Source organism: Poecilia latipinna, unplaced genomic scaffold (genome assembly GCF_001443285.1).
Source record: "Poecilia latipinna isolate Pla-1442-1.1 unplaced genomic scaffold, P_latipinna-1.0 Scaffold386, whole genome shotgun sequence".
NCBI lineage: Eukaryota > Metazoa > Chordata > Actinopteri > Cyprinodontiformes > Poeciliidae > Poecilia > Poecilia latipinna.
The window spans coordinates 70,907-85,127 of record NW_015113002.1 but is presented as its reverse complement, the minus strand read 5'-3'; the positions used below and the strand labels follow the sequence as shown (position 1 = coordinate 85,127).

General features: G+C 38.8%; 1 protein-coding gene across 1 annotated transcript in view; it reads left to right on the top strand.

The window, feature by feature from the left end:
* trmt61a (tRNA methyltransferase 61A) overlaps nt 1–13,091 on the top strand; it is a 30,222-nt gene extending 17,131 nt beyond the window's left edge. The window contains exons 3-4 of the mRNA XM_015036945.1: nt 4,084–4,350; nt 12,337–13,091. Of these exons, the coding sequence (XP_014892431.1) occupies nt 4,084–4,350; nt 12,337–12,647 (578 nt within the window). The 3' untranslated portion in view covers nt 12,648–13,091. The remainder of the gene's footprint in view (nt 1–4,083; nt 4,351–12,336) is intronic.
* Nucleotides 13,092–14,221: the final 1,130 nt, after the last annotated feature.

The following is a 14,221-nucleotide window of genomic DNA, read 5'->3' as shown; positions in this document are numbered from 1 at the left end:
AAGTATCCCCTGCCACCTGATTTTTTTTAAATTTATTTATTTATTTATTTATTTATTTTATGTATTTGTCTTTGTCCGCTAACACGGTATTCCTATTCTGACTTGATCCATTTTATATATCTTACGTAGATGTGTGTGTAATTGGGTGTGTTCTAGCTCAATTATGTTTGTATGTTAAAGGTACAATGTTAACTATGTAACTACTGCACTGCCTTTACACTGTACCTCATGTTAAAGCATAAATAAATCTTTGAAAAAAAAAAAAAAGAATCATCCATTATTATTATTTTTTTATTAAAACAACTTTTTTCTCATAATTTTAAGACATGTTTTTCTGGTATAGGTGTGTTTATTCTGCTTTTATTATAACTACATTTTCATAATTAGCCTGGTGCTAATACACTTGCGTACAAATCACAGAATAGATGATTGAAATAAAAGCCACTCTTTTGGAAAATATTTTTTTGTTTGTTTTTTTAAGTGAGAAAAAAATAGATTAAGATTTGGTGCGAAAAAAATAAGAGATTTTCTTCTTAAGCCACAACGCCCAGTCTCCCGTTCAAACTTTGATGTCTTTATCTGTGAGTTGCTACAAATGGTTAATCAATTACAGTTTGCAACTTAGTACTGACTCAAAGCAGTGCTAAGCACGGCTTTGGTGCTAGTCCAGTATTGTGCCATGACGCCACGTACGCTCAGCGTCAACCAGATTAGCTGCCGCCACGTGGAGTTGGCATCAAGTTGCTGCTCTACAACATGTGGGATTAGACTCTTAGCTCAGGTGATCAGCCTCTGCATTGGGTTAAGCATGAGAAGACATTATTGTGTTGCTTTCGCTTTCTAAATCGACTGCTGGGAAGTTAAGACAATTGACCTCTGTCCTGGTTTTCTGTCATGTTTTACTCTGCAAAGCAGTGACATGTGTAGACCTCTCAGATGCTGCTGGTTTTGGACCAGTGTGGCAGGACGTCCACTGCTCTAAATGTTTGCACAACAAATGTTCTACATCTCAGAATAAAATATCTCCTATAGGTGAAGCCTGGCAGCAGAGCTCTTGGTCTGCAGCCAGTAGACGGTCATGTCACTAAAGGTGTCTGGCTGGTGTATCAGTGTACAGTGTGGCTGCATCAAGTTCTATGTTTTGTTTAAGTTTTTTTCATTGTGGTGTACCTCGGGGTTCTGTTTTGAGACTTTTGATATTTCTGGTGTAGATGCACCCTCTTCAGCACATAAAATTACATATTTTTATTTATTGGTCATTATTTTATTAAATATATTTTTATATGCAAGAAAAAAGTCAAAAAGCCATATTTTATTGATCACCATTGATTTGTAAAAGCAATAAATAGGTGAAACCTCCAAGGAAGTGAATACCTTTTCTAGCCACTGTATGTTCTGTGTTGATCTGGACTTTATCCTGTTACTTGGTCAATAGTTATCAAAAACATCTCAGATTTTCACAGAACCAGCTGTTGATATTTAAGATACATATTGAGCCACTTGTAAACCACTTTTCATTTTTTTATGTGCTACCTTGTCTTGATTTGTCCAAACAAAACCTGTGGAAGTTTCTTTCTGAGCAGGATCCACCAACAGGCCCGATGACGGCCGTTCAGGCTGAGCCTCTTGTGATTTGAATCAATCCTTTTTTTTTTTAACTACATCCTCTGTTAGGTCTGTCACACTGGAATTTTTAGTCACTGTTTCCAGTGGATTTTTTCTGTCTGTAAAATCTTTCCAGTCAGCTGATGATTTCCATCCGGCTGCATCTGCTCCTCACATGTTCCTCCTCCTGAAGTTGGAACTTATGTTTCAGACTCATCCGGATTATGAGTGCAATTGGTCGTTAAACACGCTTTGTGCTGATATTCTCATGCGTTCGTTGAAGGAAATACTTTCTATAGCAACTTTGTTTTACTCAATTTCACTTTTTTTATTTTTATTTAAGAAAAATGTTGTAAAATTGTGGTAGAATTTGATAGGAATCAGCTCTCTAATGGGCACCAAAAGTCCTCTATGCAGTTTTCTCTTCTCTCTCTGTCCCTCTTCCTGCCCACCTCCTGTTGAATAAAGAACACTAGTGATAGAAAAGCTTTTTTTTTAGGGAAGAAAAAATAAAATCCCTATTTAATTTCAAAGCAAAGCGGATAATGTTTTATGTTTCTCTGAGGTCTGGCTGTTGTCCATCCTTTCTATTTCCGGAACTTTTCAAAAAACCAGAAACCATCAGCATCCTGACTTTGCTGATTTATTGAGCTAATACAGATTGGACCCAGACACTCTTTGATGACAAAGTGTGCTGCAGCCACAAAGCTATTTCCTATTAACAGTAAACGTTTCATTTATGAGCAATGTCTCAGTACACCTCTTCTTATATAACTGCACAAGTCTAAGTTTGCAGAATGATTTTTGTTGAATCCTACAGGAGCCAAGTAACCTTGCTGCTGCAACACAGTACATGGCTGAAATCCCTAAGCTTCATTTGTTACTTGTTGTTAAATTAGCTTAGAAACAATGTATTAATTAGGCATGGTGGATGGCACCATTTTGGACGTGGGAAAAAGTTGGCGATAAAACGATATAGAGGCAAAATGACCTGCTGCATAAGTGACATTGTAAAATATAAAAACTAGCTTCAGTTTATTTTGTGTTTCAATATATTTAATTCAAGTTTACCAATTGTGAAACAATAAACAATTCATTTTGTCAAGTGCATCAAAATAATCATTGCACATCAAATATGTTGATTATTGTTCATTTTATTATGGTTCAAAAGCTGTTTTAAACAGGTGGGTATTTAGCCTTGATTTAAAGGAACTCAATGTTTCAGCAGTTTTGCTTTTTTTCTGGATGTTTGTTCCAGATTTATGGTGTGTGCAAGTTGAATATTTTGACTAAAATTTCAAGAATACTTTCCATTACCAAGCAGACAAAGAGATCAGAGTGACTTTAGATCCTGTATTGAGCAAAGACTAAACCCTGGAAACTAACAACATCCCTTCATTGAGAAGTTAGTTGCTTTGGAGGGAAAAAAATCTCTCAAATTGTCCTAGGAGTGTAATTGTTGTGTTTACCAGCCTCTTGTTTTCACCAAATTCCTATGGAACTTAAAGCAAACAGCTAATAAACTTTGAAGGAAATCCACTTGAATGTTAGTTTCCAACCATTGTGGGCCGTAGGGTGATGGGAGTGCTGATGTAATCAGATGTGGTTTCAATGCGTTAGTGACTGAATGTCTGAACAGGGAGTTCTTCATCATGTTGATTAGACACTCGTTTTATGCAGTAATGAACAGGATTATAGAACAGAACCGTCTCTTTTGCTATTCACCATTTATCCAATAATCTTCCAAGTTTTTATCTCCTTTTTCAAGCGCCACGTGAACCTTAATTGTTATTTGTTAACGGCGACTCTCCATCCGGTCCAGCAGTCTGAAGGTTCTAGTCGTGTTTCAGAACACTGCCTTCTTTGTGGCCTCCACAACAAAGGCGGTGGTGACATCACTTCATGGGATAAAGTGAAAAGTCTGGGTGGAGGATGGGATCTGCTGGCCTCTCCCTCTGGTTCGGACTCTTGCTTGCCCTCCCCTTACTGTAAGTCACATGAACAGGGCTCCTCTCCCTCGCTCTCCCATCACGTACATTAGCAATCATTGTTTACGGCACCAAAAGCACTGCTACGTGGAAATGAATGGCCTTTTGGAAGTCGAGCATCCTTTTATTGGTAAAGCACTCTGGAAGTATGCAGAGTGAGCAGCTATAAGCTGCTTGCAGCCACCTGGGACATTCTTACAGCTCTTTGTGAGAAATGACAACATGTCAGTTTGGGTCTTACACAAAGATTTGATCTGAACATTTGGGCAAAGTATTTTATCTCCAGATAAAATAAGCTGATAATGTTTTGTTTATACAGAGATAAAAAGAGCTTCACTAATAAATTTTTTTTGTGGAAGTTTGTTCCAGAAAAGCTGAACTCGGATCTAGAACCACACAGCATTCTGGGGGATGTAGGCAGAGACATCTTTGAAACCTTCTGTGTATCTTTAGACTCATTAACATCTCCCTATCCTTGATGGTTCTATAGGTACTGGTAGTGGATCCCTCTCCCACGCCATCCTGCGGACCATCGCCCCCTCTGGCCACCTGCACACGGTGGAGTTCCACCAGCAGCGGGCAGAAAAGGTGGTGGAGGAGTTTAAGGAGCACCGTGTGGATCACTTGGTGACCGTCAGGAACCAGGACGTGTGCAAGGACGGGTTTGGAGTGACGGGGGTTGCTGATGCGGTCTTCCTGGACATCCCCAGCCCCTGGGAGGCAGTGGGACATGCCAAGGCTGCTATGAAGAAGCACGGTAAGATGGACTCCATGAGATAATTATAACTTCAAGTTGTTGAGCAGCAACAAAATAATTTAATCACTGTAAGGGGCAGTGTTCTGTGTTTTCCAGGCACATGGTTCCATTTCATAGCACGATGAAATGACTGTTACCTTCAATTGTTATAAATATGACTTTACTTTTTTTGACTTTGTTAACTTGTTTAAATGGGGCCTGTCTCCTTAAAAACTCCTGCTTTTTCTGAAGCTCTGCCTTCAGTATGTTGTCACAACATGCCTCCTCTATTAACCCTTTAACAACGTTTTTACCTGTTCTGCACTGAGAAGTAGCTCCTATAACGAGCTCAACAGATTCACAGTTTGCTAATTGCTGCTGGCTAGTCTGAAGGAGCTGAGTGGGTGAGTTGTGGAGGAGGGATGCTCTGTGAGGCGGAAACTTAGAAACCACAGCTTAGAGGAGGAGTTTCGCCCCAAAGGCGGAGCTAGGTCCACCCAGGCATCTTGCACAGCTGAATAGTTGCCATGGGGATTAAAGGATTTCTCAATATGCAAGGCAACACTCCAGGTATGTTTTTGATGAGAGAATAACATAACATGATGTAAAGCTAAAAAAAAATAAATTTAAATAATACTGCCCCTTTAATGTAGCAGAATGGCGAACAAATGATGTTGGATTATTGAACTAACTACTATTGATATGAAGTGCAGAACTCTGCTCTTCGGTCCAGAGCTCACCCAGGTTTTGGCTCCACCTGCGACTCTCAGCATCACATGATGCACCAAAGCTGTTATATAAACAATGTATCTGCTCACTCACCATGCACTTTGCCTCTCTGTAATATAATAATTTATCATTTCCACTCACTCTCTCAATCAATCCTTCTCCACTACATTACCGCAAACACGCAAAGGTTTCCAGTGAGTGCTAAAGCTGCACAATGAACATTGCATTATCTGAGGCAGACATGTTGTTTGACCATGGTTCTCAAACATTTTAGAACAAGTCCCACCAGATACCGCTTCACTAAACATTTAGAGTAGCACATTTCTGTCAAGACGTATAGTTTTTAGTACTGTCCCAATCCCAGTTCTTTTTTTTTTTCCAGTCAGAGTACAGATATAAGTTAAGTTTAAGTACATGTCAGGTCCACGTACTAATTGATACAACGTAATTTCTAACTTTATTTTACTATTACATCACATAATAACTTTTGAAAACACATTTCATTTATTCAGAACAGGGTGGCTCTTCTTTATGGGCCTTCAGTCCCTCTGACTGCATTAACAAATCAAAGCTACAGCATGACATATGTTGTTGCATACTTTTGAAATAAAATAATAAATCTGATAAAATAAACAATAAAGTTAATACATTTTAATACCCTCCACATTTATCCTTCAAATGACTCAAAACCTACAGATTTATTTTGTAGTTTCCACCATCTCATGTCTAACTTCTCTTTTCTTCTGTTTTTTTTTTTTTTCCTGTAACTTCCTAGTGTATTAGCACCACCACCTGGTAAGGAGTGTGGTCTAGACTTTAAGTTGCAGAGCAGCTCATGAGGATAATTAAGATAAAACTGACCTTGGCTTGGACTATCAGAAATTATTCTGGCATTCACTCTCTTTTTGTTTTAGATAGGTGAGAAGACAGTCACAAAGCTACTGTATGTATTGCTAACAAGCTGCAAGTCTTGACTCAAAATATTCCTGCATAGCAGTTGCCACGTTTGCATTCCCAGTAATATTCATATTTTTAACAAATATGCTAAAGCCAGAATAATTTCCAGTTCAAAAGCCAAAAGCGGTGTCGACCAATCAGTGATGTCGTAGGTTTCCCACTGGGACCAGACTCTTTCGATTTGTTAATGTTGTGCTTTTGATTTTGTAATTGTGCTTAGTTAATTTCGCTGTTTTCAAATTTGTAGTTGTGTTTAGAGAATTATTGAAGTTCTTTAACCCCCCAACAATATTTCTTGGTTTTCCAAAAAATATTGTTAGAGTTGCCATGTTATGAGCCCAGTATTACATTTCCTTTCATCATAATGCTAAATTTATTATTAACATCTATTAAACAGTTTTTTGGAGGGTCAAAATGAGGTATTACATTGTTTGTTTTTTTATTTTATTTTGTATTTGACCTTTTTCACTATAGTGAATCCTGCTTGCAGTCACACTGAGGTCATCATACCCAGTTAGGATATTTTTGTATTTTTGTGCCTTTTGCTGTTTTTCCCAAACCCTCAGTCTTGTTGCTCAGTGTTAAAGGGAGATTCCCTGCATCACAGGGGAGATCAACAGCATCATTACAAGCATTAAGCCTCAATATGAAGATAAATCTGAAGGAGGAGCCATTATGCTGCAGAGCAACTCTCCTACCTCCTCTCCCTTTTATGGTGTCACTGCCGCATATTCCTTTCATAAGCTAGCCTCCCTCATGCACGCACGCACACACACACACACAGATCCAGATAAATAACATGCTGCCACATCACTGTTAGAGCGATCCCATGACCATACTGGGTATTGCTATGAGCAGAGGGCTGCTGAATGGAACTCCATATGGAAATGCTCTGTTTTCTTTCCACTGCAGAACAAGATGTTTTTTTTTTCCTGTTTGTTGCTGTCCTGAAATGATCCAGCCAAAGTCTGCCATGTTTATGCCTGGGTTAAAAATATAAAGCTAAGAAAATCTGTAGAAAAAGTGTTCCTCTTTATACTGACCCAAGTAAGTGAAATGAAAAAATAATTCTTGACTTCCTTTATTATAGCATTTTGTGGTTTCTGTGAGTTGAAGCTGAAAAGCTTCAGGAAGTTCTTCTCCTCCAGTGGATTGTGTAGGAAAGCATACTTTTTCCCCCTACTGTGAGTTGTAATTTTCCTGATGTTCTGGCCTGCAGCCCAGATCTCTGAGACGGACTTTAAATCCTAACAAGCATCTCCAGCCTCCCTCCCTCTCTCTCTCTCTCTCTCTCTCTCTCTCTCTCTCTCTCACCCCCTCTCTCTCTCTCTGTCTCTCTGTGTTTCTCCTGAAGATAAACTTGTAAACCGTGAACTTCACCAGGAGGAATCACAGGATTATGTCAAAATTGCTTTTCGTTTTAGACTTTCAGTCCAAACTTGACAGCATTAACAGCCGCTTGGAGACGCCCTTGTTGAATGATCAACCCGACCCCTCCCAGTGTGTTCGTCTCGTTGCCAGGAGACACTAAACTGTGTGACTGTTTCGAGGGGAACACTGGTCCTGTTTGCCAAAGGAACGACTGCTATCTGAAGTATGCTGCGGTCTAATTTAATGGTTACCAGATACAATGCACTCCTCCTCTGTAGACTTGATCTTTTTTTTTTTTTTGCTTTTTATTGGGACTTCATATAGTATGCACCTTTTCCTCACATGCCTCATAAAAGCTAAACTGCATTAAAACCTTTGGATGTACAGTGAATCACCGAAAGGATCACGTGCCAGGCAGAAGTTATTAAAAAAAGGCCTGGAAGGGAACATGAAAACTGTTAAAGCAAAGAATGTTTGGTCTGGTGAATGTTGCTCTGAATAAGACAGAATAAGTAAGACTCTGTGTGATGAGGCTGACTTAGAAAACCTGAAAATACAGAGGTAAATATAGATCAAATAACACATTTAAAGGTAAGTGTTGAGCTCCTGCGGTCATAATGCAGAAGCACGACGTGACTATCTGCACAGCTACAACCCATGAGGAAGTAATGCATCAGATGCTTATGAAATATATTTTCCTTGTGTTGGTGAAGTCACTTTAGAAATCTATGTGTTTGATTCCATATAGGTGTCTGGATTTAAAAGGCTAGTACAACCATGCTTTCTTAAAATAATTACTTTGTCAAAACCAAAGGTGTCACAAAATATTGACACTAAATTTCTCCTGATATATTTGCTGTGGGAATTTGTTTTTAGTAGTAAAATCTTTGTTTTCTTAAGTTTTCAAGGTTTTTGTGTAGCAAAAAAGTAGTTGTTCTTGTCTTATACTTAGTTTGATTGTTGTGAATCACCATTCCAGTAAAGTGAAATGGTAACTTCATTTTAACCATAATATCTGTTAATGAGTGAATAGTTATGTGCACTTTGTCCTAACTTCTACCTGTAACCTTCAAGCACAATAGCAGGAAATGATAAATATCAAATAAAACATGAACTTTGATAGAATCTTTAACCTTGCACTGCTTTAGCCGTGGTCAGGATTTCCACATTGCCACCTACTGGTACAGCAATGCAATTACATTTGTTGGAATGTTTAGAAGCTATGTCAACAAAAATGTTTTTTATGAATGGATGGAAACAAATCTGGGAAAAACCTAAGTATTTAAATATACCCTCACTCTGCAGCAGGCTTTTTCTCAACACTAAGGCACTCTGATAAACTCTGCTTAAATGTAGAAACTCTAAACCAAACCAACAATGAGGTTCATGCAGGCCAGGGTTGACAAATTGGTAACTTTGTATTCAGACCTCATATTCCGTGAACCACAAATCCAAATCATGGACTTTCACTTTAGGAGTGAAAGTCCATGAAAGTCACTCCCCCATCCTAAAACACGTACAGACAGTTGAGTCCTTAAGTCACAGTCACAAACTGCACATGAATTGTAGATCCTTGAAGCCAATGATGGAGCAGAACTTAACTGGACTGACACATAAAAGTTTGCGTAGAGAGCAAGCATGAGTTGAGCAAGCATGTTGAGTGATTGGCATGCACACCCTGGAGACCAGGTCAACGCTTCAACTGTAAACCCAGCTTGAGAAAGGGCTGATGGTAGATGAGTAATCACTAAGGGACAGAAATAGCTCACAATATGATCTGGCATTATTTAAATGAACTGTGAACACATACAATTACTACACACCACGATTAGCCTCATGGGTGAGGCGGGGTACCCCTCTTGGATAATTGAAGAAGAAACACTGAGCTTGTCTTGATTGGGTCACTTTTGCCTCTCCTGAGGCAACATTGACCTTTTTTTAAATCTGACTTGTGTCTTTTAACAAAAAAATAATTTTCTTTCCAATAGTATAAATTAGAATATCATATAGGTGACTAGTTAACCAAATTATGCAATGTCATTTATCAACCTGCTAAATGACATTTTAGGACAGCCATTAGCTAGTTTCCTTCTTGAGTAGCTGGCAACACTACTAAGATCATCATCAGAGACGATATCAGTTTCCTGCAGAACACGTTCTAAAAACAACACTGGGCATCATGAGATTATTGGTGGGATTATTGGTCAACCTCGCCAGTCTGGATTGGTTAGAAATCCTGGGAACCCCGACCGTTGACCTCTTCCTAAGGATTCTGTCTGGCCAACTTTACACACATTTTTCTAAAGGTTCCAGTTAACCAGCTGTCTTGGGACTACAGCATACTTCTGTAAGTTGCTTAAGCTCCTGTCAAGTATTTTGTTGGGAAAGTTCAGAGTCCTGGTATAAATATTCTATAGTATAGAGTTTTTTTAGTGCTAAGCTGATAGTGTTTTTGATAGTTTTACTGTGAAAACACAGTAAAACTATCAAAAACACGATGGCTTTAGCCCAATTTTCAGTCATAAACATTTCTTGTAGTTTGTTAGAGGTTGCTGTTGAGAGAACCAGGGTTTACAGATGAACTTGCCAGCAGATTCGACAGATCTCCTTGTCTTTACAAAGTGTTTTATTGAGTCTTAACTCATTTTATAGTCTCCTTTGTGAATTATTACTTTTTTTTTAGGTCTTCAGCCGTTCCTAGAGAAGAGGCTCTTAAAACCTTGTGTTCACAACCTGTTCTACACCAGCCAACCTGTTTGTTTTTATAACCTTGGAGACACTAGTTGAGTTAATAAGTAGGGTTTCCATTAAAACTCATTGGAGTTAGGAAAGAGTGTAAAACTGTTCATCCAGTAAATAAATCTCATCAAAGACCTATAATTAGTAAATTACACCTCCATGTGACCTTCATGAATTATTCTTCAACCTTTATTGCAGGGCTTTTTTTTCACTTTTTAAAACTCCTCCCTAATTCAGATTTGAACTCGAAAACTCAGCTTATTTTTCTAACCCAGAGCTGGTCTCTGTGCAGCTGCACCGCTCCGTGTCAGTGTGTGTCCTTTAGGTCAGCCATGAATGGCTTGTTGGCTTGTTTCTCCGACCTCCCGCCGAGATGACCTCAGGGTTCAGCGTGGAGATGAAGAGGCCGCGGCCAGTAGATGATCCTCTGATGATCCGGGCGCTGCAGCCTGGAGCCAACGATCCGCATGGCTGTTTTTGTTTTTAATATCCCGTTTTGTGGGAAACAAATGCATGTGTAGAAGTTGTATTATTAAAGGAGGGAATGTTTTCTCAGAGTAAATTGGCCCAGGAATCCTGTCTAAAACACTTACCTGAGGGATGTTTAGTTCTTTCAAAGAAAACATCTAATTTTACAGACTGATTTCTATAAACATGGAGTCGTGTGTCTCAGCCGAAAGAAGTAGCCAGTGAAGAATCTTTATTTTTTTATGTTCTTTCTTCATATCTCATCTCTTTGGCAAAACACACTGCCTTTAAATGTATTCATGCACATTTTATGTTCTATCTACATGTCACATTGTTCAGTGAAAGGAGTTTTTATGTTTGTTTTTTTTTTGCATGAAATTCTGTTTAACCAGTTAGACCACCTAAGTTTTTCTGATTTTTATCTGAGTAAAACTTCAGTTTTTTGTTTTTTTTTTCTGTGTATTACTAGAATATATATAGATATAAGACCATTCATAAACGGGTTAATTCCAAGTGTTTTACAAGAAAACAAAGGATCAGACCTAAGACGGCTTTAAAAACACCAAACATCCAATAAAAACATAAGGCATCACACAAGAAGAAGTTAATCACACTTTTAGGGCAAATAGAAAACCAGAGCTACAATGGAATGGTGTAGATCAGCGGTGTCCAAAGTCAGTCCTGGAGGGCCGGCATCCTGCATGTTTTAGTTCTCTCCCTGGTGGTAGTAACAACCTTTCCTGCATGTCAATGTTCCTCTTAGACCTTCTAATGAGGCGTCATTTGATCCAGGTGCGCTAAACCAGGGAGAGAACTAAAACATGCAGGATGCCGGCCCTCCAGGACCCACTTTGGACACCCCTGGTGTAGATTAAAAAATATTCATGCATTGGTCCAGTTAAAGGAGCAGTTCTATGCAAAATTGACTTTTTGAGGTTTACATCATGATATTATTTTATTCCATCATCAAAAACATACCTGGAGTGCTGCTTTGATTTTTTTCTTGCATATTTGAGAAATTCTTTCCATGACAACTGATGTGTAAAATGCCTGTGTGGACTTAGCCCCGCCTTTGAGGCAAAGCTCCTCCTCAGAGCTGCAGTTTCCAAGCTTCAGACCCCTCGCCCCGTGATTTTCCTACTAGTCATTAGTAAACACCTGGAGGATCTGCGCATTATAGGAGCTACTTCTCAGAGCAACACTGGTAGAAATCTTGTTAAAGTTTAATAGAGGAGCCATGTTGTGCTGACTTCCTGAAGGCGGAGCTGAGCAGGAGTTTTTAAAGACACAGGCCGAATTTCAAGTCATGAAATTACAAAATCAAATTGCTTGTAAGTCGTATTAGATATATAGCATTTTTATAACAACCGAAGGTAACAGTTACTTGATTGTGCTATAAAATTGCACTATGTGCCTGGAAAATTTATGATACTGTACCTTTATATTTAGAATGAGTGGAACGTTTCTTGGTTTAGATTTGTAATGCTGGTAAATACTTACCTGAAAACACCTGCATGTATTACATGGAAATCTACAAAGTATTGACTCATATGCATGCCACACTACTGGGATTTCTATTTTTTTCTTATTCTTATACATAAAATCAAAGCAATAAATTTAACATTATAAAATAAAAAAAAAAGAAGTCAAAATGTATGAAAATGTGTGTATATCGTGCAAGTGCTGACTTGATCGCATTAACCAGTTTCTCATCTGGGTGTGGTTACCCATGTCGTCCTGCAGGGGGCCGGCTGTGCTCCTTCTCTCCGTGCATAGAGCAGGTTCAGAGGACGTGCCAGGCGCTGACGGAGCGGGGCTTTGAGGAGGTCAGGACCCTGGAGGTTCTGCTCAGAGTCCACAACGTCCGACCTGTCACCCTGCAGCTGCCCGACTTTGGCCCCGACTCCTCCTCTTCCTCCTCTCAGGCCACGGAGGAGGCTCCTCCCTCTGCTGCTCCAAACCCCGCCTCCTTAAAAATCAAGACCACCACTCCGCCCAGAGAAATGCCGGGCCACACGGGGTACCTCACCTTCGCCACCAAACCCAGAACCTGAAGGCTGGAAGCCGCCGTTTGCTGCTTGCATCAAGCAGAAGTTCAAACCAGGAGCTTCTTCTGTAATATTCAGGATGTTTATCTTTATGAATTATGATTTTATAAGGTTAACCTTTTATACCTGCTGTTAGGTTAGCTGAGCGTTTTTTTATTATTATTTTCTCATTGTTTATACAGGCAATAAATGAGTGAGGATTGTTTTTCACACTGCAGCCTGTTGAACTGAACCATGTAAGGAAGAATACTAAAACATGGAAAACAATAAATTAACTGAAACGATTTTGTGTCTGTTACACGGTGCTTTACCAACTACTTTACATTTTCTCTCATCATCTCAACAATTTTGTTGGGATTTCATATCATAAACTAATGCAAAGTGTAATTGGGAAATGGACCTAGAGATGCATGAGTTTTAATTGTATTTTACTATTAAATATCTAAAACATCTGTCATGCATTTGTTTTCTAGAACTTTAGAAATTTTAATTCTTCATAATCTCGGTTCTAGGGAAGAACATTGGTACCACATCGTCTCCTCCCTCTATTTCTCCATATATACAACTGATTACTGTATAAACAACCACACAATGTGAATGTGTCGCCGCCGTAATGCTTCATAACTACCATTTGCGTGAAACGCAGTGTTTTTAAGATTTGAGCTGTTTTAGTTTCTGCCTGTATCCAACCAGCCATCACCTCTGAAAGCAGCTAACTGGTTTTATATGAAGAACACTAGTTATCTGCTGATAACCTTCAACACACGTTCACTTCAAAAATTCTCAACTATCCCTTTTATTAAGTCAGCAAGCAGAGTTTAGGTGGAAACTTTTCCGTTTTTCTTTCTCCTCTCAACTAGAACTGTTCCTCAGTGCATGAATTAGCATGCTAACCATGTTTGAAAAGTAAATAGGAGCATTTGCCAAAAATAAAGTTCCTGCTTACTGTAAGACACTGAGCCATATTTATAGAGTTTTTCAGCTCAGAAATCTTCCCAGCTAATGGCTAGCTAGTGAAGGGAGCGACTTGTTTAGCTGCTGAAAAGCTTATTTATATCAGTAGTTGCAGATATACAGAGCCATGAAGAAGTATTAATACTTCTTCATTAAACATTTAATTACATTATATTTTATGTGATGAACATTAAGTAATGCATAATTAAGTAGAAAGAAAAAGATGCAATATATATTTTTTAAACTAACAAAAGAATATGAAAAGTGTGGAATGTATTTGTATTTAGCTCGTCAGCCTGTTTAAAAGCCACGCCTTGTTCTACACTTTGCTTCATACAGAGGGTCTGTTAGGAAATTATTATAAGGCGTGGCGTCTGTTGAAGTCTGTCTTAAATGTCTTAGATATTCCTCTTGCTGCAACTTTAACAGCTCTGTATTTGGAAGCTGTACCAACACGGACTGTTCACTTCTTCTGCTGCCATTGCTAAAACTACAGGAGAGGCAGACTACAATTTTAAAACAGAAAATTGACATTATGTTTCACAACTTCTACTTCTGCTTGCTGATTGACCAAGATGAAATTCAACCAGAGAAATCCAGCTGAATGGAAGAAGTCTCAGATGTGT